Source organism: Chamaea fasciata, unplaced genomic scaffold (assembly GCF_029207755.1).
Source record: "Chamaea fasciata isolate MVZ Bird 193981 ecotype frontalis unplaced genomic scaffold, bChaFas1.0.hap1 SCAF_1, whole genome shotgun sequence".
Taxonomy (NCBI): Eukaryota; Metazoa; Chordata; class Aves; order Passeriformes; family Sylviidae; genus Chamaea; species Chamaea fasciata.
Genome location: NW_027094086.1, coordinates 43,276,495 through 43,303,619, shown reverse-complemented (window position 1 = coordinate 43,303,619; position 27,125 = coordinate 43,276,495). Strand labels below are relative to the sequence as shown.

The following is a 27,125-nucleotide window of genomic DNA, read 5'->3' as shown; positions in this document are numbered from 1 at the left end:
AGACTATGAAATACAGATATTTAGGCCAGGTTTCTCAAAAGTTTAGGCCAGGCAACTGTCAGCCTGAGACGCTAAAAGCCTTTTTGGCTCTTTAGACATTCCAGATGCTTCTGCCGATTCACAGAACCATAGAACATGACCACTCAACTCTTGAACAGAAGGCAATAGTCGTCACCATTTTCCTAAATGACACAATCATGCCCCATATAGTTTCAGATTCATTAGTAGATATATTTATGAAAAGAACACCTACCTTACACACACATTTTTGTGTAATGATTTACTAGTTTTATATGAATGGTTTGTTACAATCATTGTAAAAAAGTTTTATCTCAATTCCAACCTAACCTATACAAAAACAGTTTCATCTGCTGAGTCTTGGTAAATTTGCCTTCCAAATAGACAACAAACTATTAAATGGTAATAACCACTGAGATCTGTGATGAAGTCATGGCTGCTTTATCTCTAACAAGGTAATTCCATCTTTATGCAGAAAATTTTTCAGCTCCTCAGTGTTTTGTCACTCATTTAGATCCATTAGGAATTCCAGTATCTTTTTCCAGTATTACATAAACCTGTATATTATGTGTTTCCTGAAGGCAGGGCGGATACTTAGTTAAATGTATAGAGGTGGATTTTATAAAACTTCTAATGAACCACAGAGAAGCTTCAACCTTGTGAGACTGTAATCTTTAGGGTGCAACTGACACAAGCAGCATATTCCAAAACGTGCCTGTATGTCATTCCTTCATGCCTCGAGCTCCCAGCTGAGCCAAGAGGGCGTGAGATGGCACACGTGCCACAGACTCATCTAACTTCTTTTCTACTGAACACAGATATTCTTGCTAAGCAACACACTGGGGGAAACAGGAATTTTCAAAACCTTTATTTTAGTCATTTACTACAGCTTTTGAAACAGGTCCAGTCCCACGGGGTTCCATCTGCAAAAGATTTTTTAAGAGCATATGACTAAGTGTACAAAGTGAGACAAGGATAAATTAATTCAGAGGGGGTACAAAAAACCATATATCACTGATTGAATAAAATGGTCCAAAGAATATCCATGTGTCTTTTTGAGAGCCAATAAAGAGCTCACACTATAACACTGTGGACTGAGGACATAAGGGGGCCATTCATGGTAACCCCTAAGGAAATCAACTCACCTTTCCCTATTTTTCATGCAGATTTTTTTATTAATCCTGAGAGGGTGCAGCCCAGGAGCTCAATGGTAGAAGGTACAGGGAAGAAATTCTGAGTAGTTCTGCAAGGGATCTTCCTGGTAGAGTCAGACAATTCCCAAATGCCATGGGAAACACAAGAGGAGGAAACATATTACTTCATGACCTCTACCAAAATATAAATCGGAGTCAGAAGCAAGATACAAGATTTCATCCCAATATTAATTAAAACACATATGAAAAACAATCACTCTTGTCTGCTAGAGCACTTGTACACAAAGGCTCTGTTTGTATCATTGCAGGTGCCTTAACATGAGCTCTTTGTATGCTCCTGGTTCATCTGTATGATTCCATACTTTGGTTCATGGCCACTAGATATGACTGTTCTCATCAGACAAAGAGAAAAAAATATATAAATATATATATGTATATATACTTTTTGTGTGTATGCATGTATATGAAGAGAACAGCATGTACCATTTCCCATCAGATCTGGAGGTAGCTCATGGCATATTCATCATGAGAAGAGTTGGAGAACACAGACTGAATGGGTGTGAAGGCATACTGAGAATGACAGTCTGACCAAAGCAGCTGATAAGAAGAAGCATCTCTATGGGAAATATTCAGTTGTACCATGCCAAGATCCAAGAAACAGCTGCAGTATTTCATAGAAACACCATGAGCTCCAAGAAGCAGCAGCTTAGGGAAAACTCTAGAGATGCATATGGAATTCATCCAGTATTAAAATGTTTCATGGCATGCCACACTTACACGGGTGAAATGGAAACTCACATCAGTTACAGTCTCCTACCTTTGGCTGTATATTTTTATTCCCTTTCATCAGTTCCCAGTGAAACACAAATGTTGACTGTTTACACAGCTCTCAAATACCAGTTTCCAGGATCTTTTACTGTTTGTGCAAGAATACCATTCTGTAATATTTGTAACCATCAGTGGCTTATTCCTTACCATGCATTTTGCAAAATAATTTGATTGCTGTCTTTTGACTGTGTTTAACAAACATGACAAACATTTTACAGCTTTCAATGCCTACCTACACCACTGTCCCCTCCCTGCCTCAATAACTAATGAAGATGCTGGTTTTTTAATTGTTTCTTTGAAGTATTTAAAATCAGTCACTGTTAGAGATGAAATACAAAGCAATATGTTTTGATGAAACATATGGCAGACAAAACCTCAAGCAGACTGATAGGGATTATTGGCAGTTGTTCTTTTTCACTCCCCATTCTGCGGGGAATAAGATACTGGTAGAGACCATCTGGGAAATCCATCTAGCAAATCCCTTGTTGTTGTAGGGATCTAGGACATCAACCATGATTCCAGTTCCTCACTGTTTTCTGTGGCATACTACAGCTGCACCACTGTTGTTTTCTAAAAGGCTGAAAGTTATTAATCCGAACTTCGTGGACATTGAGAATTGAACTCTCGCACATCCTCTTGGAGTAAATGTCTATTATCTAGGTTCCCCTTTACAGAGGGCTAGACTCAGTAATTAAAGTTAATTCTTCACAGTCCTATTTTCTGATAAGTAATCTGTTATCTATATCTATTATTTTGCTCATAAAAATCAAAATTTAAGATAGGTCTTCCTATGAGTCTTTGGAAGCAGATGGAGGAGAACAGAGCAGAATTACGAGAAAAGCTGAAGCAGCAAAAGGTAAGCAACAAAAGGAAAGATGAAAGAGAACAAAATAGTTAAACAGTTTTAAAGCTGAATTCCACTTTTGTTTCCCTCTTTCCTCTACTAAAAATTTGACCCATTCACTTCTCTCATATCACCCAGCAACTCCAGCTCCATGACTAAGTATCCAAAAAAAGCATTCAAGGTTCCACTGTAATTAATTATTCCCAGCAATTGCTATGGAAAGCACACAAAAGCACAGCTTGAAGGTGTATCAAGCATTCGGCAAGAAATTTGACTACTGGCATTCATTCAACAAGAAAAAAAGATTAGGAAATGAGATATCTGGAAGACAACTAATAAAAATTACATTTATTTTAAAATCTCATCAATATATTGCTATAAATGTCATTAAAGATGAAAAACCTTTGATTTCTTTCCTCTCTTTCCTCCAGACTTGTCTTGGCATGTAGAAAAGAATTCAACACCAGAAAGAAAAAATTAGGGGTAACATCCATGATTATCAACTTCTTGAATAACAATATAGTTTTGAAGGATTGTAATGTGTAGAAAGTAGCCAAATATGAAGCCATTCATCACAGATTAGTTTTAAGGATCAGCTCTTCAACCTCAGTATCTGAAAAATAAAATAAAGACAGTTCATTAACTGTAAATAATATTAAGACTAAACACAATCACACTAGGTAGCAATTATTGCTGCCCCATTATATCTTGCTCAATTTACCATCAAATAGTGTTTAATCTTCCAAGAGCAAGATTTGCTCTTAGTCTTTTTCTAGGTGGCAGACGAGCTGCATATGTGATAACAGAAGAAGAAAAAGGTGCAGCAAATCATTTGACGTGGTAGGATTTCAACACAAATTCAATTTCCTTTCTAATCAAGAAAAAAACCCAAGAAATAAGAGTTAGGGATTGTAACAAGGCCCAGCCTTGAAGATGTCTATCAGGAACAAATCTAGCCTGCAGTGAACAAGAATTTGCCTTGAAAGGTATAGACATGTGCTCCCAGACTGATGAGTTTTAAAACATTCTTCGCTGTAAACAGGGAGGGAAGTAGTAATTTCAGACCTTACCTCACTGATTGCAGGGGCACTTGATAGCTTTCTCTCCTGTCTGAACAGATGTCCAGCCACTAAAACCAAGTTGGAGAAAGTCCTGCATCTCCTTCACATACAAGTTCTTCTTTTTCGATATAAGCGACCAAAGGCTCCAAAGGTAAAAGTAAATGAAGACAGACAGTTGGATCTGTGAGTAACACACATGCAATCTGGAATCAAGAGCATCACTTTCTGGTACTCGACCAATCTGCTCTTCCTCCTTTAAAAAAAAACTTCTGAGAAAACTTATAAAAGGCCACATCAAAACTTATTCTCTTCCATGCCAGCTTTTCATTAGCTGAGATTTCATACACATATGGAGCCAGACTGTGTTCTCCATTACAGGTATGTAAATCTGGAGTAGCATCATCGACTTCTGTTTAATTGACCTGGAGTTACATTATTGTAATGAATGCCCTGCAGGAAATCAATTTCACTTTTCAAGAGCTTTGACTGAACATGAAAACCTGCCACTAAATGTACTTCCAATGGGAAGAAATAGACACAGAACTGATGGTATCAAAGACAAAGGACTTTGATGAATGTGACTGTTAGAGAATGCTACAGAATTAATATTTTCTCACAAACACAACATTGATTTTTTTTTCATGCAGCTGTAGTGGCATGAAAAGCATGCTCTTCAAAGCAATGATGTGTTTAGCCATTTACTATGGGTAACCCACCAAATCAGAAGATTCAAGTCTGGAAAAAACAGTGCTCTATAAAACCGTAGCTGTTACACTTGAACAGTGACTAAACAGAGCTTATTAAGCCACTAAACTAACATAAATTTTTTTTTTGTACCAAAGGGCTTCTCAGTGGCCTCTAATATCTTCTCTTCAAAAGAGCAGCAAAAAAGAACATCTTTTTTTCTTCACAGAACAAACATGCTTTATCTAAACAACAAATAAATTGACCTTTGGGGTCAGAAAATTGTGATTTTCTTAGCTTGCTTGTTTTCTAAAAGTAGGGAAGAGTAAAATCAAGGTGTCAGAAAAAATGGTAGAGTAAAACATAAAGGACTCAGAATTTATGAGAGCAAGTTCTGAAATTCCTGTGCATGAAGCAACAATTCATTGGATAACAGAAAAAAACAGGTTAATTTGTGAGTGAGCAGAAAAAAATCAGGAAGTCACAAAACTGCTTACATAGACTTTTTGTTCTCCTTTCAGTGAAGTTCTCCATGCATAGGAGAAGAGAACAGGCTTACCTTCTATTGTAGTGTATCTATCTCCCAAGGAGAGAAAAGCTCTGACATGGCAGTTACCTCTGCACAAACTTGAGCATAGCAGAGAAAGAAGATACATTCTTCAACAGAACACTTCAGCCTGCCTTCACACACCAAAGATGTGAGATGTAAGACTAAAGATGTAGGCTTGTATCACCTACACGTGATGGTGTCAGGGGTGGATTCTGCCTTCTGTTCACTTCTTTTATCATCTTTACTTTTAAATCTCAGTACAAACTGTTGCCACAGATTTAGTGTAAAGCAGCAATGATTGTACCCATTGGGTAACAATGAAGACAAGGCTGAAAGATGTCACCATCCTCTCCTCAGTGCTACGATTGGAATGATGAAAGCAGACTGGACCCTAATGGAGCTGCAGACTCATTCTGTGCTGGTATCTCGTCGCTCCAGAGTGTTTATAACACTGGCTTTGCAAACTGTTGTTGTTTGTTCAATATCTAGAATGCCACTACTTGCAGTAACATGTCCTGCCTAAACCTTTCACCAGACTTTGCTTCACTCTTCATAAGTTATTTATGACAGTAGCAAACAGCATTTCATTCTAAGTCTCTTCCTAGTCCTAACAATTAAGCCATAAAATAAGGCTGTCAAATCCCTAGACTGCAGACTCTTAAGATACTTCTATAAACAAAATAGCAGTCAGTAAGATTTGGCATTGCTTGAACACTTTCTATCCATGGAAATGAAATAAAATATACCAGTTAGAAAAAACAAAACCAAAAAAGTCTAATTTCTTCTTTTACCAGACTAGGTAGAGAGATCCAGCTTCAGTCAAGGGAGACAATGAAAAGTTCTGAGGAGAGATGAGTTGGAATCAAAAGATCCTTTCTGAGAGCTAAACTCTCAATCCAGATTAATTATCTTAACTTGGGCATTTAGCAAAATAAACTAGATGGGCAAAAGAATATCTTCTTTGTACTTAAAAAGTCAATGGGCAGAGTTTAATGGTATCCTCAAAAGAGGAGGAGACACTTCTATCTTACCCTTTCCACCTTCCCTCCAGCTTAAAGCTAAGGTAACCATCTCATAGAACTACCACACAACAATTCTCCCATTCAGCTGAAACCTTTCTATTCCACATGAATATTAATAATCAATGATGATGGAGGAAAAAAATTGAATTATTAAGTAAAAAAGAAAGAAAAAAAAAACGCCAAAACAACATCTTCAACACTGTTCTTAGTAACAGGCCAATTCCCAAAGTCTTCATTTTAACTCCTGCTTCAAATAGATGCACACCTGTTTCACATTTCATTAACAATTTTTTAAATAAATTACTTCCTAAGTTTCTCAATAGGCTTCTATCAGTCTCCATAAAAGTACACTGCAAATTCCAAGGATTCCACTTGCTTTAGAAAAAGCCATATGCTCCCACATTTTCTGACCACGGCCATTTCCTCAAGGAAACCTGCAGCCAGAAACACAGGCAGATAGGAACTAGACAGGCAGTGACTCCACATGCCTCAGAAACACAATGTCAGATGTGATGATGTTCACTGGATTTAAGGAATGACCCTCCACCTTTTGCTAAGATGCAATCACATCTTTTAAAAGGAAAGAGAGTGAGGAAGAAATACATCGAGGCTCTACCTTGCTCCTTGTAGATGGTGTCTATCTGTGGCTAAATTCACGTGGACTTCTGAAAACCAGATGGATTCACCAGTAGATGACAACAGACTTATCAGTATAATTGCATAAGCAGCTCAGGCTGCTTGGACAGTTGTGCCAGGTTTCCCTTGGTAATGATGAGCTCCAGTAAAACAGATGTTACAAGATTCTACAGCTGGATTAACCACTGAAGATGACTAAATTTTAACTAGACTATTGTGCAGGAACTTCAAACTTCACCCAGGACCTCAAAAATGCTCTGGCTTTCAGATGCCATTCAAGGTTACAGCCTTTAAATACCTTGGTGTTAAAAGCAGACAGCATGCCAGGCTAACCTGCCATAGTGTAGATACAGCCATTACAACACTGTTTGAAGTTGCAATTGCTGGAACCAAACAGCCCCTGGCAGTGGCCCACGACAATAACACTGTTCTTTACATCAGGCTGTAGAAAAAAGGTTGAGAAACACTTCAAAAGCCCAGCATTAAAGGAGAAACAGAAAGATCTTAGTTTTAGAGACTACATGAAAGCTCTGCCTTGTGGTGAACAACTGTAACTATAATGATATGCACAATAAAATGCAGTATTATAATTAAAGGTCATGGTTCTCTCCTTTAAAACTATGCTTTACTTTTCAGACTTTAAGGAAAATTTTCTTATCTTGTGCAATTCTTCAAGAAGCCAGTTACACACTCGAGCTAAACATAATGTTTATTAACTTAGCCTACCATCTATCCAGAGGGGCTCAAGGTGTCCAACTTTCTACCAGAAATTTCATCTGGTAGAAAGGAAGAAAACCAACTGTTCACAATTAGTAGGTATCTGGACAAAATGGGCACGGGTGCTGTCCTTGTTACCTCATTTTAATGCATGCCCCAGGCATTTATGATCAGTAACATATATTTCTATCCAGAAAATTTCACAAAGAAGTTTTTGCACATTAGGAGAGCCCTTGCAATACAGACACAATAAACCATTTATTAATCCAGGTAAAATAATGGCACAATATAAGTGGTGAGCTCAAAAGCCTGTTTTCCCATACTATATTACAATAACGTTGTTATCCAAATGCAGAAGAGACAAAGTCATTTAAAAGGAGTAGGCTTGCTGTATTTAATGAAATAAATAATGAAGAAGAGATAAAGCTATATAATAACTTTTCAAAATAAAATATATGGTACAGGAAGTAGCAATAACAAAAGAATAAGCAATAAAAAAATCTCAGTGCTATAGAGACCACCATGGACATACAAAAACCCAGCAGGCTCACACATAAGTAATGATCTAAAATAATTTATATGTGCACCTAACTATTTGAATTCATAGAACCATATTTGCAGAGCATTTGCTGATGAATATTTTCTAAGTGTTTTGTAGTACAAAGACCCAGCCCAGTTAAGTTAAACTTATATATGTATTTTTGCAGCCATGCAAAATTTCACAAACTTCAGTTTAGCCCTAAATGGTTGTAGAAATTTCTGCTACTGTGAACAACTAGGTCTTACTGGGGGATCTGTTCCCTAATACAAGCTTAATAAAAGCATAAATATAAAGTGTATATATATACACATATATATACACATGTACATATATGCATTTAACACTATGAAAACTCATTTTGTCCTTGCACAACAAACTTTCAGCAAATAGTAAAACATTTTGGATCAGATTTTGAGGTCGTTACAATTTTGCAATTCCCTCCACTGCACTCAGCTCAAGATCTTTTCGTAAAAAGATTACCTACCACAAATACTCACTGCCTGAACTGAGGATTCAAAGTAACACTCTCCATTGAAATGTTATACTTGTTTAAAGAGTGCTACTAACACCAGTTTTAAAAGTCATATTCTGAAGTAACTGAACTAAGCAGTCTTTAAATAATATACTGTAGTTTTTCACAGGGTTATCTAATTCCAAGTTATTTATCAGAATCTTTTCAGGCAAGAAAACTTGATTTATTATTTAAAAAACAAATCCTTCATTTCTCACAAATCATTAATTATGTCCTCTGTGTTCATAGGCCAGATTTTAGGAAAATGTTAAGTCTCCCTGTTTTGACCCCCAAGATTTTTTTGCAGAATAATACCACTATTTTAGCAAACTTTCCCTACAGCATAAGCATATAATTGCTTCAAATAGGTATGGACAAGATGAATTTTCTGAAAATTTAACTTCCACAAAGAAGTAACAATTTTCAAAATCATTTCCCCATTAGCTGTCACGTTTTCAAAGAAAACATGATGGAAAACCTACCAATTTTATCTCAACAGCTTCTTTTGATAAAAATTCTGCAGCAGATACAAAATTATCTATCAGAACATGTCAGCCAAGAGATCTTCTTAGCTCCATTCCTCTGCCTTTGAGTTTCACAATCTTGACTATCCCAAGAGAATATCATCCTATGCAGGTTAAAAGGGACATTGTACAAGTTGGAGGAAGTATAATGTATTTCTTCCTCCAGTACTAGCCCAATAATTGAAATATATTTCCCTTCACTTAGAAACCAGGTATTTCCTTCAGTAACTCATCTGACGAATCTCTAACAAATTTTGTGAATCCCAGGATTGTGTTCTTCCTGTAGTCTTTACTCTATATTTAATAATCTTTACTGCATATCAAAATAATCATATACTTAAATGAACTCTAAACATCAACATGAGTTTCACTAGGACAAAAAGAGAAGACAAATCTGCATATTGTTGGCAATATAGAGTGGGCAGGATGACAGTGAGTGTGAAAGAACGTATTAATGTGGGGGATGATTCTGGCCTCTTTAAATTTGTAAAGAATGAGATGGCTTTGATTGTCATCTCAATTCATTATAGATTTTAACACTTTTCAATAAATTTTTCTTGCATCTCAGTTGGAACTGATTCAAATTGGAAAGTGAACATTAGGCTATGTTCTTGTCTTAGCTATAAATGAGTTTCACATTAAGAAACTCCTCCCTATCTTTGCCAAGCTTATTTTTGTATTTGCAAAAGTGATGGCAACAACCTACCTTGGGCAAAAGAGCCTGTGTGTCTGTCAATATTTGGGTGGTGGGCCTATAAAAGATTCATTAGAACAATCTGCCCTAAAGCAAAAGAAGATACCATTCATATCAGCCAATTTGGGATTCACGGTGCAACTCAAAGTACTGAGTAAATCTAGCACTGGGTTCATACACAGGCAGAGACTACAGCTAGGCAGAACATTTTTCATAAAATGCAAGTTTGTGAGAAAAAAAGTATTCCGCACAGATAAACAGCTTTTCCTAAAGATATCATGGAGAAGGTGTTGGGATACATGATTTGCTTAATGGCCATGAGAAAGACTAACAGTACCATTTAGTCTCCCTTTGTTCTACCCACTAAAACTTAGACACGTTTCAAGTTTTTATTTTTACTCCACAGGCAATGAAGATAAGAGATAAAACCTTAGCATGATTAAATGTTGTTCTCTAGGTATCAGTCATGTATCCATTTCACTTAGAAAGGTATCCCTTTCTAAGTATGCCTAAGGATTTTAACACTTCTGCTTCAAAGCCATGTAAAAAAATGTGCCCATCCAAAGTATACCTATATTGTCAGGCTACTGAAAGCTAGTAACAAGCATTAATAGTCTTTGGATCCAGGACTCACATCCTATTACTGCTGCTGTAAAAGTGCTAAGCCAGTTGGCCATCAGATATTGAAAAAAAAAAAAAAATAGAACTTGTGACCAGTAAGATCAGTGAGTAAATTCTATGACATATGCCATTTCTTCGCCCTCCCTACTGTAGGCCCTCATGAAAAACACCATCCTAGAAAGCTAGCTAACTTAATCTATAAGATCTGTCTTTATCTACAAAATAACACCCTTGCTTCTCCTTACCCACATAATAGAAACTATAGCAAAAAGCCCTCAGGGGATTACAGCTTCTTAAAGCAAACTTGTCAGTTTTAATTCAGGTTAGGTGCCCACATAACACAATCATGAAGAAACCAAATCAGTTCCTTTCAGATGTTGATAATTCACTGGTAGAAATTTTTTTGGCCATACACACTTAACATTCACACAGATTAATTCTTGTCCAGGTTTTGGTGAGAAAGAGTTCATTTTCTCCCTACTAGCTGGTATAGTGCTGTGCTTTGGATTAAGTATGAGAATAATATTGACATCATACTGATGTTTTAGTTGATGCTAAGCAGTGCTTACCCCAAGTGAATGATTTTTCAATTTCCCAGGCTTTGCTGTCAAGCAGGCGCACAAATGGCTGGAAGGGAGCAAGCCCAGGACAGCTGACCCAAACTGGCCAAAGAGATATTCCGCACCACAGAGAACATTGCCCAGTATATATATGGCCAGAAATTGTCAATCACTGCTCAGACACTGACTGGGTATAGGTCACTGGGTAGCGAGCAACTGTATTGTGCATCACTTGTGTTTCTTGGATTTTATTCCTCTTTCGCTATTTTTGCTGTATTCTTTTCTGTTACAATTATCAGGAGTAAGAGTAGTAGCAATATAATTTACTTTATTTCAATGATTACACTGTTCTTATCTCTACCCACAGGTTTTACCTTTCTTCCATTCTCCTCCTGACTCCACCGAGGCAGAGAGGGGAGTGAGTGAGTGGCTGTGAAGAACTTAGTTGCCAGCTGGGTTTAAACCACGAAAATTCTACAGATACATAATAGATGTGATGAGATGGCCATCTGTAAATATACATACATATATATCTCCATGTTTATACATTTATATATATATGTATCACATTATATACATACTTTAATAGACTTTTTTTTCAAATCAATAATGTAGACAGTTCTAAATAAATTGATTGATAAAATTCATGTCTGATGGAGAACTACACCATTTTTGTCTGTGTGTCAGCACAATATATTTGCCTATACATATGCATTCACCCATGTACATCCGCATACACTTAAAATACGTATGCATCATATATGTGCAACAGAGCATACAAATCAACGTATGGCATTTAAGTAATGATCTGACAAACATTAGACACATCACATTAAGTGCTTAGCTGGGAATAACCTTTAATCTGGCCTGACAAATCTTTTTCTTTTCTGAATTATATGCTTCATATCTGGACCATGTGGAAGCATCTTACCTTGCTTCCATTTTCTCTTGCCTCCCGTTCCATCTTGAGATCAGAAATTAGGAGAGTCTTGTATTTGTTCTTTCCATTACTGCTGTGATCATCTAGTCTGTATTCTGAAGTCAGCTGAGCAGAGAGGGGACTGTCACTCAGGTTCAGTGGCTGCTCATCCTGCTCCAGATTTGTTTTGCCATTACTGTTGGTTTCTGCCATCTCCCTGCAGTGTGCTCCCCCTGAAGCATTGGAACTGTGTCCCACGGTCTCATTGCCATTAAAACTCTCTGCGGCTGAATCATCTATTAAAAAAGATATATTTTCAGTCACATGCCATATCATCATCTCTGTCCAGTTTAAACATAATTTATATATTCACTTTTTTTTTTCAAAACAGAATGAAAACTGATTATATTACCAGCACCAGTACATTTCTGCAAAAAACACACACACGCTCCACATTTTCAAGTAAAAGTTTTAAGTAAATCCATAAAATATTATTAAGTAAAGGGAAATTGTCTGGGCTGACACTTTAGTACTACTGTGTACATAAAGGACAATCACAAATGATTTTCAGGGACAAAGTGATGAAGTCTGCCTTGATCAATCTGTCTGTCCATATGCCTATGGATCTATTTAAATTCTTACACCACACTCATTAGAGCACGGTTGCATTTATCTGAAATCAACAGAGGAGCTTGTGCTCAGAGAGAAAATCTGAATATCAGGTTTTAAGCATGCAGAACAGCACATGTCATATCCATAAATATCCTCTTGCAGAGATACAATGTAAATACATCTGATATGTTCAATGCTGGCAGCAGAGATTATACTAGAAGAACTGATTCCAGAAACAAATGAGCCTTTCTTCATTTTGTTCAGGTGCCTATTCACTTCTTTCATTCATTGTGTGTCATAATATACTGATAAATAGTGGACTAAATTACAAACCTGAAAGCTCCATCCAAAAACTCTGGATGTGTCATTGTTTCCCTTAGGATTTTACAGCTAGATTGTGTGATTAATATGTGTCTTCACATACTTATGGATGTGTGTATCCTGTTCTTGTCAGTGCTGGAATTTGCCTCCTGTGCTAGCACTCAGCCCTTCTTCTAAACAATCTTTTGGCCAACAGGCTATCTAGTAAAACATTTTATCTTTCAAAGGATTAAACAGCAGCAGATTTGTTACTCAATTTGCCCTCTTCTTGTTCACTAAAGCACCTCTTTTTTGGCAATTTACACGATTTTGCTAATGGTGTGAACACCTGCTCAGGGCTCCACAAGCATTCACCTATTGCAGACTATGAAGCTGGAAACAAAACTGGGGAGTTAGGAATGCATTCAGATTGAAACTGGACATACAGAAAGAGATAGACTTCAATATATTAGTACCTCAATATACCACCTTTTTTGGACCCTTCTAAACAACTTCCATGGAAAAGAAGCAAATACACTAATAAACATAAGGAATCAAAAAAAACCCCACCAAAAACATCAGAACATGTCCTTTAACAGATGTGTTCAGAAATACTCATGTTTTAATTACATGATTAATCAAATTGTTGACTCACCATGATTATTACAGTAAAAAACAACCAAATCTCAGATGAGAAGAGAGGAAAATGGGTAGTGAACTAATTCAATTAAATACTTAGAAAACCAGAGACAAAAAAAAAAAAAAAAAAAAAAAAAAAGGAAGCTTAGAAAGTTATCATACACTGTTCTCTTACTTGCTGCACTCAAAAAACATTTTTATGCCATAAATACATACAGAACTGGGCATGCAGTACGAACATATTTTTTAAAAATGCTTTGTTTTTTAAACCTGTAAAAAATCTAATTTCGTAACAATACAAATTAAGAGTCATAATTTAAATAATTTTACTTAAAGAACATTTTTATTGTTTTAAAACAGCTGTATAACTAATGGATACAACTAAAAAAAACCCTACACCTTGGTATGCATCACTTTCACCTTACTTCTTGGGAATACCAATGTATATCAATAAAAGACATAACATTCCTCGAATTAGACTTTTAAATGAGTACACTAAACAAACTTGTAACAGAACAATAATGCTTGAGGATTTCAGCTATGTAAGTGAACAAAAAGAGCAGGATTTATCCTTAATAATATCCTTAATCCTTATCATGCCCTGAGACTTATGTCTTCAAGGTCATAACACATAAAAAAGGCTAAAATTCTAAACATACTTTCAGATATAAATAAGCAGGTTTACTATTCCAAAACAGAAAATGAAATTCTAATATAGGGTCTTTATTTTTTTTTTAATGAAAATAGACACATTTCAACTTATTTTAAAAGTTCTGAGATAAGAGAAAGAAATCCAGATTTTTTTTAACAGAGAAACACTTTGATTACTGTTGTATTTAGGACTGTCAACAGATAATTGGCTTCCTGATTAACAGTTTAAAAAGTGACAGTTAGTTTTAAATTAATTAAATCAGTTACTGAATGGGTCACTGAGTGAGGGATGCTCTTCCCTTTGAAGGGCTCAGAAAATTCCCTGCTGTTGGCAGCAAGGACAGAAACAAGGCAGTAACCAGAGGATACAAAGAACCACCTAAAAGGTAGGGGCACTGCCTACCCAGCAGCACACAAGTCTGATCCCTCAGGAACTTCTGTGTGCTGGCACTCAAGCATCCCGGCTCACACAGAGCGGAGGAACCACTACCAGGACACAGACGGCTGAATGGGAATGATGAGAGCTGTGCTAAAAGCTAGATTCATGAGCAGCCAATTCTCAAGCACAGCTGTTAGTTTTGCCTAGCAATAATGCTTTAATTTCTTTTCTTGTTGCCCTGTATGACATATGGTTGACAACTAAATCTTACAAATGTGTGAGAATGTTACAATGCAGAAGAAAAAATAATCTTCTGTTTGTTCTAAAACATGACCACTCAAAAAAATTCCTATGTTGAATAAATGTGAGCAAGCATTAAAATACTCTGAAACAAGAGAAAATTTTTATTAGATTTTTGCTTTTCTTAGCAAAAGCTCAGTTACTTGACAGCAAATCTTGGTTTCCACTAATAAGTCAAATATCTGTTTTTACAGTCATTTAACCTTGCACATTGGAGATGGGAACTTGTTTGCCAAGATAATGGTCAGGAGAATGGCCACAATGGATATGGTATAAATCATGCTTTTGTCAAGTAAAGAAAAATACATATTTCCATAAAAGAGATGAAGAAAAAACAGAAAGTGGTTTAGCAATAGTTTCTTACAGATGTTACCAAGGTAACCAGATTACAAGGTTTAGTACATTCCTCCTCCCTGGGCAGCTGTCTATTTTTGCTAAGTGTAAGGCTACTTTAAAGCAAGAGCTCCTCAGAAGGTTTCATACACACAGAACACATCGGGAATGACTGGGTATGGGGAAAAAGGCAAGAGGGTCTTGCCCAGGAGAGGAAAGTGATGCTCATCCTTGGATACAGGCAACCACAGCCCAAACACCTCCTGACCACTCCTGGGCCTGTAGGGACTGAAAGCACTAGTGGCCATCACATGGATGCCAAGGAGCAAGAACAGATCCATGGAGACCTGTCCCTCAGGCCACGTTCCCAGTGGCAACTGCCTCTGCCAGGGGCAGGAGGTGAGACCTCATCTCCTCATGGTGTCTGGGGCTGGTGAGCGGGGCTGCACCTAAAGCAGAGATGGCATTGGGACCAGAAGTTTGCTCAGAGTTTTCTCACCTTCATATATCACAACACCTCAGCAACAATGAACTGCTAATGCCAAAAGCATCTTCTCTTACCGAGTATGTTTTTCCCCTTCATCCAGCAGAGGCAGAGGCACAGTGGTTTGGGGAGAGCTTGGAAAAGAAGGGGCTTTGTCCAGCTATGGCCACTGGCCCCTGTTCCTTGTCGGGAACTCTGTAGAGATGAGGTCCACCCGAGAGGCAAGGTCCACCCCAGCCTGGCACATGTGGGGCAGCAGCCATGAACCCACTGCAGAGCTGCATTCCCACAGGAGGCTCAGCAAACCACAGCATTCCTCTCTGGGCTCACTTCGGCCCCACTGCAGGTCACAGGGCACTCCAGCCTCCCTTCCCACAGCTGGCTGATGAGTGCAGTACAAAACTTCACTGAGGCAAAGGCAGCACATTTTCAAATCTTGTCTCTTGTCTGAACCAATGCTGAAGGGTGAATTTTATGGAAAGACCTCCAGAGAAGCCTGCCATAGGCACTAGGAGCTGAGAAGGGAGGGAGCAAAGGGCCCCCATGCCCTGCATTGGGTATTGGGGCTGTGGGATGAGCTCACGTCTTTATCACCACCAAGGACTGCTTTTATCCACCAGTATCAGCAGTGACAGAAAATCAACCATCAAATGCTGCTTGCTCAAGGCAAGACATGTCTATGGGAACTGTGCAGCTTTCAAACCCTTATCCCAGGATGCTGGAAGACTGCAAGTACACCTACAACTGTTTTGTTTACTTAAGCCTGAAAAGGGAGAGTTTGGCTGCAAAATATGTATTCACTTCTAAAAATAGCAAACTGGGGCCTCCTTCACCTATGCAGAGATGCTCTTCCAGGGATTAAAGAACGTCACTGCTCAGCAGAACACTCCAGGAGCAGAGAGAAAGTACTTTTGGATGACACAGCAACTACCTTCTTGCTGAAGCATAGGGCACTCTATAGGCTTAGGCACAGACTTCTCACTCATGGACCAGTTATGGTCCTATTATATACCTATTGATGCCAACACTTCCTTCTTCCACCTTGCACACTGCTCCACACTGATCCTGTGCTCTGGTCAGGAGCACCCTTTGGACACCTTTAGTCCAAGTACTCTCCATGTCAGAGGTAATTGATAGAACAAGGAGTAATGGCTTTAAGCTGAAAGAGGGCAGGTATAAATTAGATATTAGGAAGAAATGCTTTACTGAGGTACTGGAAATAGTTGCCACGAGAAGCTGTAGATGCCCCATGTCTGGGACTGATTAAGGGCACGTTGGAGGGTGCCCTGGGCAACCTGCTCTAGTGGAATTCTGTTCTACAGTTCTGAGTCTAATTCTCAAGATCTACAGTAATTTTTTGACTTCAAGGTAATGTCTTATTACATCGCATTACAGCTTCCAGTTCCTCCTTCCATATCCCACTGAGACCAGCAAGATACAAAGTGACACCAGCTTTATTTTTGAACACATGCGAATTCCAGATTCCTGCTGTGAACTTTCCAAGCTCATTGCAGTCATCACTGTGTTAGATTTTCTCCCTGCTTTTGAAGGAATTTTGGAAACGGTGGAAGAAAAGAGGGCCACACATACAGACAGACACTGATGCCTGCAAACTCCAAGGTAGCAGGCACTCAGGTTAAATGAACATTTTGAGTGGGGTGCCTGTCGACAGAGCATCTCTGAGAGCAGCAAGATGGGTAACTGTTCCTACTAAAAGGAGGAGATTGGAAGTGAACGAGCTGAGTGGGATGAGTGAGACTGAAACTTCTTGCTGTGCAAATGCAGGCTGTCATAACACCCACTCTTAAGGATTGTCTACCAAAATCTTGGATGATGAAGGTTGCTTTAATCTTGTTGGGCTGGATACCATCAGCCCAGACCTTGAAAACACCACCTTACACTCCTAGCAATTCAATCCATTTGAACATGGTCACTTGCAAGAGACAGTACTGCAGACCATAGAGTGGCAGGTTCAAGACCAATTCTGAGTTTGTTTGAAAGTGTTTTCCTTAACCTTTGGCTTCAATAGTGCATGTGCTTTATTTTCCTATGTTAAAATACAACTTTAATGAAAATAATATGCTGCATAAGCAAACATTATAAACTAAGTTAGTTACATGCCTCCCACAATTCCACAACACCAAGGCAACCTTCCTAATGGGGATTAATGAAAAAACAACTCTTTCGGTGGCAACAGACAGCAGGTATTTTTAGGAGAGGAGCACCATGAATCAGACAAAAGGTGGTGTACAGTGCTGACTCACAGAAACTTCTGTAGTATAAAATATTACAGAGACTTTTCTAAATGAACTGATAAAAAGGCAAGGACACATTTCACTCCCACCACTTTTCATAAGGACTGTTTAATACTAATTTGTCACAGTTATGTATTTGGTCATGCTTCATTTACATCACAAGTCATGTTTGAAGCATAAGTTCAAAACATAGCTTAAAAGCCAGTCCAAATCAGCTCAATCTATTCATCATCTCCATTCCCTTTCACATTTTTATATAGAACAGGGGTTGAATTAATGGAGGTACAAAGGTGATCTCAGACCTTCCCATTTTCATAAAGCATAAGAATGGTCATAGTTGGTCAGACAAAAAATCCATTTAGCCCAATATCCTATCTCCCAGTCGCTGGTTATTAGGAGATGTTTAGAGAAGAGAATAAAGCAAATGTATACAATTCTTCCTCCTGTGGATTGCTGAGCCCTTAATAATTTCAAACACAACTTTCCTGAGCAGGATGTGGCTTCTAGTTAAATGCTGGTGCTCAATATGTTTTTTCCTTCCAAGTTTCCAGGCTTTCTTTGAACCTGTATAAATTTCAAGCACCCTTCCCTGCTCCTCAAAAAAATTACTGCCGCTATTTTCTGTTTCCCTGTCCTGTATCAAGGAAACAAAGAACAGGAATTAAGAGGTGGGCAAGAGCCTTTCCCATGGACAGATCAAGGCTGGTGTACACTGAGCTCAGACCCTTTATTCCCAGTGAGACTGCATTTGGTCCATTACAAGAATATGTATTAATTGTCCTCTTCAGTTAACCTCAATAACAATAACAATTATTTTTCTCCTTCTGACATATATGCTGTCCTGATAGCGTTGCCTTCTGTGAATTCAGCTATAGAACTCACTGCATTGAATTTAAATCTGAAATGTCCATCACTTTCAGTGATGCTTATCAAAAAATTTCTTACTGTTGTTTTCTGTGGTGGAGGAATAGGACAGGAGCTACTTCATGCAATCATTCACTGCATGAATGTATGAAAAGAAAAAGGAACAGAGCAAACTGATCCTTAGCCTTGTCAACAAGAGCACAGTAAATCTGACATATACATGCACATACACAGTGGAATCAGCATCAGCCAGGCTGTAAATCTTATTTTATTATTAAACAAACATTTCAGTAATTCACAATTTTCCATGGGTAAACATCTATTCTTGTTGTAGGTACAAAACAGGAAGCTCTTTTATTCAATTATAAGGTTAAATAACAGCAGTGAAAAACTGCCACTCCATGACATCAACAACTATCAGAAAAATAATACTGCCCTGTCAGTCACAGCATTATAGAAGGGCTCATTTATACAGCCTCATGAGTGACTTGCACGCTTACTTTTTTGCCTGCAGAGCTACTGTCCCTGCATATGCACAGCAAGGAGATGAAGAAGCATGTCTATTAGGAGGGTACTGCACACATAAATAACCCATTTGAAAGCTCACTGGGTGCACAGTAGCCATATTACCACTATGTATCTAGCTCATCCTTGTTCTTTGGCATTTACACTTCAGAACACAGAGCTCTTAATGCCTCTGGGGAGAAAAATCCCTAGTTTTCCCCTTTACTCTGGAGAAACCTCCAGGGCGCTTTTTGTGGCAAAGACTCTATCAAGCAGTTCTCAATGCAGAAAAACTGCAATTCTTCTAAAAGTTTTTGTGACTCATATAGGATCATATTTGACAGGCAAAATGTCATCTGGCACCAAGAATGTGGGTTAGAGCTCAATTTCTGGGCAAGCACTGCAGGAACAAGTTCTCAGCCCAACAGCACAAGAGTGGTGTCAGAGGTATTGTCCAAGGCTCATCTCATAGAGGACTCCAGACTGCAGAGCAGTTTATGGATGAGAAGCTAGAAACTGAGGAAGACTGGGAGACAGGCAGGCAAATAGGGTTAAGGCAGGCAAATAAGACTCTTATATTTGGGGGTCACTAAAATTCCAGCCCTGCACAGAACACATCAGCAACAAAGACGTTTGAGACTGCGACATATTATGAAAAGGAGAAATGTGAAGCCTTTTCGTTAAAAAAAAAGGTAATCTAAGAGATCTTGCACCCTCTTCTTCCTTGTCCAGCAGGAAGAGGCTTATGCTTTAGCATAAGCAGCAGCTGCCACTGTTCCTGGCAGCATGAAGAATCTGGTGCCGTGCCAGTAGCAGACAAAGAGTAATGTGTACGTGCGTGTTTGGTGCCAAAACTTCAACCCAAATGGGGCTGAAAGGAATTATGTTAAACTTATCTGCCATTTGGACATAGTGTGGGTGTGTAGTGTTGAATTTTACTTCATCAGGATCTGCCAGAAGACAAAAGCAAAGAGGAGAGATCAAGTAGGAGTCAGTAGAAGAAGTTCTGTGCAGACTGGATGCCCCCAAACCTGAAATTTTTAATAAAGCCCTTTAAAATACACCCCACCAGCTTTCATGTGTCGAGTGGGTTCAAACAGTGATGTCAGTCTGTATTTCTTTCTGGAAGGGTGAAGCCCTGAGTGCAAGCAAAATAATTGCTTGACAGCTCTGCATCCCCTCAGCAAATTGCTGCCTACTCTTCCATAAGAGCAGAGGCTATGGAAAGGCTCATTATACCCCCTTCAACAGTAATACTGGGAAAGAAAGGAGGGGGAAGCCGTAAGAATAAACAGAAATGTCTGGTCTGAGCTTCATATGTCCTTAACAACATTTAACCCACGTTCTGACTTGGGCCCCCCAATTTTACAGCGCAAATTGCTGGATTTGCCTCTTTGCTACATTCCAAACAGAGAGCTTAGTAGAAGTCTCCTCTTGAAATACGAAAAATCGTGTCTGTTAATATTGTGCTTGTCACTAGATGACCACAACAGAGTAAAATTAAGGAAAAATCTTACCCACGCAGCCAAAAAAAAAACAAGAGAGAACTGGGAAAATATACCCATGCCTTCCCAGATGTACAAAAAGCAAAAATTCTGCTGAAGTTCAACGGATGCTATTATCGTATTTCAAGCTTTATTTTAGAACTATTTTGAAGAAGACTTGCAAGCATTCTTTATTTTATATTTGTATTTTATACACATTGTCAGTAGTTGCCAATTGCTATTTAGGTACATAAAACAAAGAGCTACTGAGATCAAAGTGACCTGTCAGTCCAGTATTTTGAGCACTTCTATAATAATAAAAATAGTTCAATTGAGTTGACAGCATAACTCTCAGTAACAGCATTTCTACAAATAGTTCAGAGTTATTACTCTTCATGATCATCTTTGTCACTTTGTAGTTCAGGATTTCAAAATTACAATCTAGTTTTATTGTTTGGGTGGTTTTTTACACAGAAAAGTATAGTCTAAAGACTTGTATTACTTAGATTAAAGCAATTTTACTGTTACAACTGCATACTAAAAGCTAGGACATGAAAACTTCTCAAAACTAGAAGTGGAAATATTTCCTGTGATTTTCTTCTTTTTTTTTTTCTTGTTTTTGTTTTTGTTTCTAGTTTTCATTTTATAACGTTGGTAAAATGAAGCAGTTTTTGGCAAAACATTTGTTTTTCTCTCTGGAACAATTCTGTCAGATCCTTTCCACTCAGTTGTCTCCACACACGTTAACAGAGAGGCTTTCAGGAAAATTTCCTACCTCAGCAGAGAGTAAAACAAGTGCCTCTGATATTCACATACAGAAATTCAGATTAAAAATAGGTAATAAACATAAAATTTGGAAGAAGTAAGAGAACAGTATGTGGAATAGGAAGGAGGAACTTACAACCTTCGTTCTTCTATGCAGTTCTAGTGTTATCAACAGTGAAATAAAACTTCCTCAATATTTTAGGAAAGTGGATGATAGCAAATCTGAAAAGTCAGAACAGTAAATATGCAAGTGTAGGACTCCATAAGGGTTGCTCTTTCGTTATTTAGTGGCAGTGATGTAATTAATGTTTTTGCTGAGAGAGAGTCTCTGTGAGTCAAATACACAGTTCTATCACAGATAGATTGTGAGTGTAGAAATTCAATGAATTCCAGAGCTTGGAAAACTGCTATTACAAACTTCAGCAAATACTTATGTCTGAGGGATAGAAATTACATGTCCCATTTCAATTCTGTTCTCTTTTGACTCTGCCACTTTAAAATGCTTATAAATGTCCATGGCTGCATTTCCATTACTGTTTCTTGCGTTGAGCATGCCATGAGTAACAATAGTAAGTGGTCTCCTCACTGCTTAAATGAAAACACTGTTCTGGTCACACAGGGCAGGATTTGATAACAAACTTGGCCTTTCTTCATCTGGCAAGCAACCATTATTGAATGGTTATACCCATTATGCCTTTCCTACTGTATTTTTTACTGTATGAAGTGTAAGTTAAAAAAATTCAGTATCTCCAGTGCTTAAGAGCCAGCCCAAACACCACCAAAAGAATGCAAAAGGTGGTGAGAGTCAGCAGTGCTACCTGAACACAAAAATATTGCCACTGAAGTAAAGGACACAAGTCTATTTGGAGCCTCTCTAGCATGCTGACTACAATTATAAGGCAGAAAAATAAGCAGGGCTGATGATTGACCTCCCTTTGATATGAAAAATCTGTCTCAAGTAGGAAATGCCAAAACTGGTAAGTGAGATGTATAGGCATTATCATGTTCAAGATATTAGAATCTGCTTGGAAGTTTACAACAGCTAATGTTTCTTCTTACTAAAAACTTCTATGGCCCAAGTCAGGAGAATCCTGAAATAGGTAATATAACTTGAGTTGAAAAATGACAGATTTGCAAACTCCATCCACAAATGTCCACAATGTGAGGAATTTGCCACCAATCGGATGGTATTGCACAGAAGATAGCAGAGCTCCTGTGATGAATTAACCCTACAGGAAGGTCTCTTCTGCCTTCATTAAAATTACCTTTTAAAATCCTAACCTGCCTCATAATCCTACAGATGTTGACGTCCAATCTGACTGACAAAATTAAAACATGCCTTTTCATTTTTAGAAACTATTTTAAGGGGGGAAAGAAATCAAGCATGTTTTTTTTCATCGTCAACCATTTTTTTCACAATTCCCAAAATATGGATGAGGATTTGGTTACACATTGGCTAAAAAGGGAATAGAATATGAGGCATCTGAACACCAAATAAAAAGACTAAAAAGAATGATTTAATGATTTTGCTAGGTGGTCAGTTGTCACAATCTTCCTGGCAGGTCAAGTAACTATGATTCAGAGCTCAGAAACTTCACAAAGCCCAAAGGACCAGACAGATAGTTCTGGCATATCTACTGCTAATCCTCACCAGAGCTGTGGACTAGAAATTTTCACTTCCAAGCCATCTGACTAAGCAATGCATCTCTTATTTCAAACTTTCCCTCCCGGTGTTATGCAGGGGACTCTGCTTGGGTGGGGAACAGAGTAAGCATGAGAGCGTGTAATGAACAGCATCGGAAAGGAAAGATTAAAAATTCAAAACTTCTTGCACTTGACAACTTTTGCACGAAGACTATCATTTTACACTTCCTTTCTGGGAAGATAATGCCAACAAAAACACTACAGGTTCTTAATACTATTTGGTAACTTTCAAAATTTTTCTTCTCATTAAAGGCAGTCAAGTTTGCCCTTGATGAAACATCTCTGAGAGCTAGACTCAAAACCAGATTACTCAAAAAGGCCAGAATATAGGGCAAACACAGTCTGCTGTGCAGACTGGAATGATTTCTTAGGAAGCAAAATAACTGGTCCATGATTCTAATTCACTTAAGGGCTTCTGTTAGCCCAGGAAATTTCAGCAACTCCACAATCCACACACAGCTTAATTGTTGCATGTGCTTTCCCAGTGCTTTACACTACTCATAAGGTACCATTGCCAATGACATTTAAGAATGTTTTAATAACAGCAAATCAGTCCTTCTGTCACTAAAATCTCAACATTTATGTACAAATTGTTGTTAAATGTCAGAGCACTAAAAAGGGAAAGAATAAAGTCTTCCTAAAGAGTCCAACTGTAATACCTACTTGGCCTCTTTATGATGTGGGACTGACTGAGAATAAAGGGCAGCATGGAATTATAAAAAAGGACCACTGAGCTGCCCTGACAGATGTGTGTGTGGAAACCAGCAGACTGCTCCTGGTAAACCAAGAATTCTGTTCACAGATCATTTTCTCTGTGGCAAAGCTGGCTTGAAGAGGAAGGGGAAGCCTAGAGTAAGGGCACTCACAGATATCCTTGGTGTTATTTTAAATAGAGAAGTAAAGATGAGGATATTTTAAAATCTGATCTATAATTTGTTTTCTCATAACACTCTATAAACAAGATTATTTGACCCATGGCATACTTTATATTTTGAAAGGACCAGCATTTTATAGCTACTTTAATCTAATTGAAATGCACATTAGAAACAGAAACATACGTATGACCAACAGCTGTATGGCAGACCTGTTCCCAAGCTTCCAGAAAACTTAGAAAATATAGTGTTTTCAAAAAAAAGGTGATGAGAATGAACAACATTTCTAATAATCTTTTTTCTGCTTAGTTAAACTGCAAATGTCCCTCAAAGCAACAGAATCCTGACAAATTCTTTCAAATCCTAGATCATTACTTTGCAACTCCTAACATCCCCTTCATAAACTGATCACCTTCCTTCCTAAATAATAATTACATATTAGAAATTACATAGAAATAGAAAATAATAACTCTCTATTTCTGGGAGAACTAGGTTTTTCAAAAGCTAAGTTAAAAATTTATGGAAGCAGAACATGGATCTGAAAATGGGTGTGAGAATAGATTAACCTTATTTCTTCTGGGTGGAAAGCTTTTACCACTGGATAGAGCAGAAAAGTTATGCATGTTGAAACACATTATTTCAACCCTGATCATGAATGGAATGTTATTTCTAATAGCTATTATGATCGGGGGGGGTGGGGGGGAGCTTTATTTTTGATTTCTAATGTAAGAGCAAACATTAGGACCAATATTTAAAAGAATGAAATACCTAGTGTGTTCTCTTTCACACAACACAAGCAGGTTTTTCCTTTTCTGCAACTGCAAATAACTGCCATCAGAATAAATAATAGGACCAATGCAATAATAACAAAAAACCCAGCAACCTAAGGGGGAGCTGTCAATGATAAATACACTGCAATCAAATCTATTAATTGCACTTCAAACGCAAATTTGGTTGTGAAGGTTTGTTGCTGATAATACCTGCTGATCCAGGTAGGACAGCTTTCTGAGACTGTTCCATATTCTGCATGTAGGAATCATCAGCCAATTCAGAGCTAGATATTTCATTAGCCCCCAAATTACAGAACAATCTGGGGAAACATGACTTTACCACCTCTGATTAAGTTAGTGTGATGGACTCCAGCATACAGCAAACTATTGACACAGGTGGAATGCCCAAAATACATATGTCAGTTCAGGTACTTAAATTTCACCTGTCTAAGCAAAGAAACAGTTATCAACTTGGGTTCTGCAAAACATGAATAAAAACATTTTGGAGGACTTACAGCACAGTCTTTCTAAAAGAAAAACCCTTTCTTTATTACCCTGTGTAAAATATAGTGGCTCCAGTACAGAAGCATTTAGAAGGTGGCCTAAGCCTATCATCTTCTTTAGAAAAATCTGCAATGCCTGAGAGATTTTTCTTGGCATTCCCCTTTGTGGAAACAGATAAATACAGATTTTCTAGTTCCTGATACTGTCAGTCAATGTTACCCTAGGAAAACTGCTGTTGGAAGCTTTTGAAATATTGGTCCAAAACCTTTTAGACCCACTCAAGAAGCTTTTGAAGATGAAAATTTTCTCAGAAGTGCTTTAATTTCAACATTATCTTCTTCAGCTGAAGAACACCTGGGACAGCTCTAATTTGAAATATTTTCAAAAAAATGCCAAAACCAGTTGAGTAATGTGGTGACGCTAAGCCCCTTTTATGTAGATGTCATCAGCCAATTCTCAAGTGGCCTGTTTTTCCAAGAAACATTTATTTTTAACTTCAGCACTGCAATCTGCAGTTTCTGGAGATTCCTACACTAGGAATCCCTGTGAAACTCTACACCACAGTTGGTGATGCAGGAATTTAAGATAAAAGACAGGGATTAGAATCTGATCTTTTGTGTCAGACATGAACATATGCTGACAGTGCATTTGCAGACAGCAAAAAGGAATGATTCTGTTAATGCATCAGGTGGTAACCACAGTAGAAGCCATTAAAAAAATCTTCAGTAACTTAGATAGTAGTAAAGAGCAGAATGGAAGGACATTAGTGAATATCACAGCACTTTTGGTCTTAGACTTGAATATTTAAATGAAAGTTTTGATCAGACATCATTTAGTTTGCTGCTGACTGAAGGCATTCACAAATCACAGGCGCAATCAGTGGTTGCCATCAACCCACACGTACAGCACTTGTCTTCTCCTCAGCATGTTTCAGAAAACAATTTCAATCATAACAACTAGAGAAATGAAAAATTTAAAATTACTGATTATTCACCTACAGAGAGACCATTAAAGGGATCCACACAATAATCTATGTTCAAGAATGATTTTGCAAAGATGAAATCAAATGCACTACATGTGAAAAGATCAATCACTCATATCCTGAGCTCACATTCATCCTCGCATCACCTGTAAAATTTCCAGTGGACTCTTCTGGCAACAGAACAGTAGAAACACTGGATGCCTACTGTATAACTTTCTACTGCAATTGAAATATTGGTATTGTTGGCATTGTGATATTTGGAATCTAAAAAACCCAAAAAAAATGTAGCATTGCCATTGAGGATGCATGTGTTTCTCTCATCTTCCTTACAGACACCTGCTGTCATGACCTGATAAACAATCTCTGGAGAAGACAAAAAATATTCAGATTACTATGGATGACAGCGTAAAAAATTAAGAATAATGGAGCCGCAACAAAAACAGTTGCACTCCTTTCAGTATTAGGGCTGCTAGATAGACTGCATGTAGTATCTCAGATACTGTTAGAAAAGAGAATTTGCCTAGAAATTTTTGGTTTTCCTCCCTTTGTGTTTGACCCTGTGAAAAATTAGCATTGTTGTTTGGCTTAGCTCTTCAGCTAATATAAAAGACCTACTATGCAGTAAGCTACAAAGCCAGCAGCACAGCACTGACAAAGGACTTATTAATTTACTGCTAGAAAGCTGGCCAGAAGAACATCACACACTGGGCTAAAATGTACCTTTGGATGCATATGATCTTAATCTCACTAGAATCAACAGGACCCAGCATGGGCAGCCTGAGAAATAATTTAGTCCATTAAATTCATGCAATGCACCTACAATCAGTGGGTTGAGAGTT

The 27,125-nt window shown here is 37.9% G+C and overlaps 1 protein-coding gene across 4 annotated transcripts in view; it reads right to left on the bottom strand.

The window, feature by feature from the left end:
- The window catches only part of NOL4 (nucleolar protein 4), a 190,175-nt gene that overhangs the window by 67,966 nt on the left and 95,084 nt on the right, over window positions 1-27,125 (bottom strand). For all 4 annotated transcript variants that reach the window (XM_066181863.1, XM_066181880.1, XM_066181872.1 and 1 more), the window contains one exon: window positions 11,897-12,180. In XM_066181863.1, the coding sequence (XP_066037960.1) occupies window positions 11,897-12,180 (284 nt within the window). The remainder of the gene's footprint in view (window positions 1-11,896; window positions 12,181-27,125) is intronic.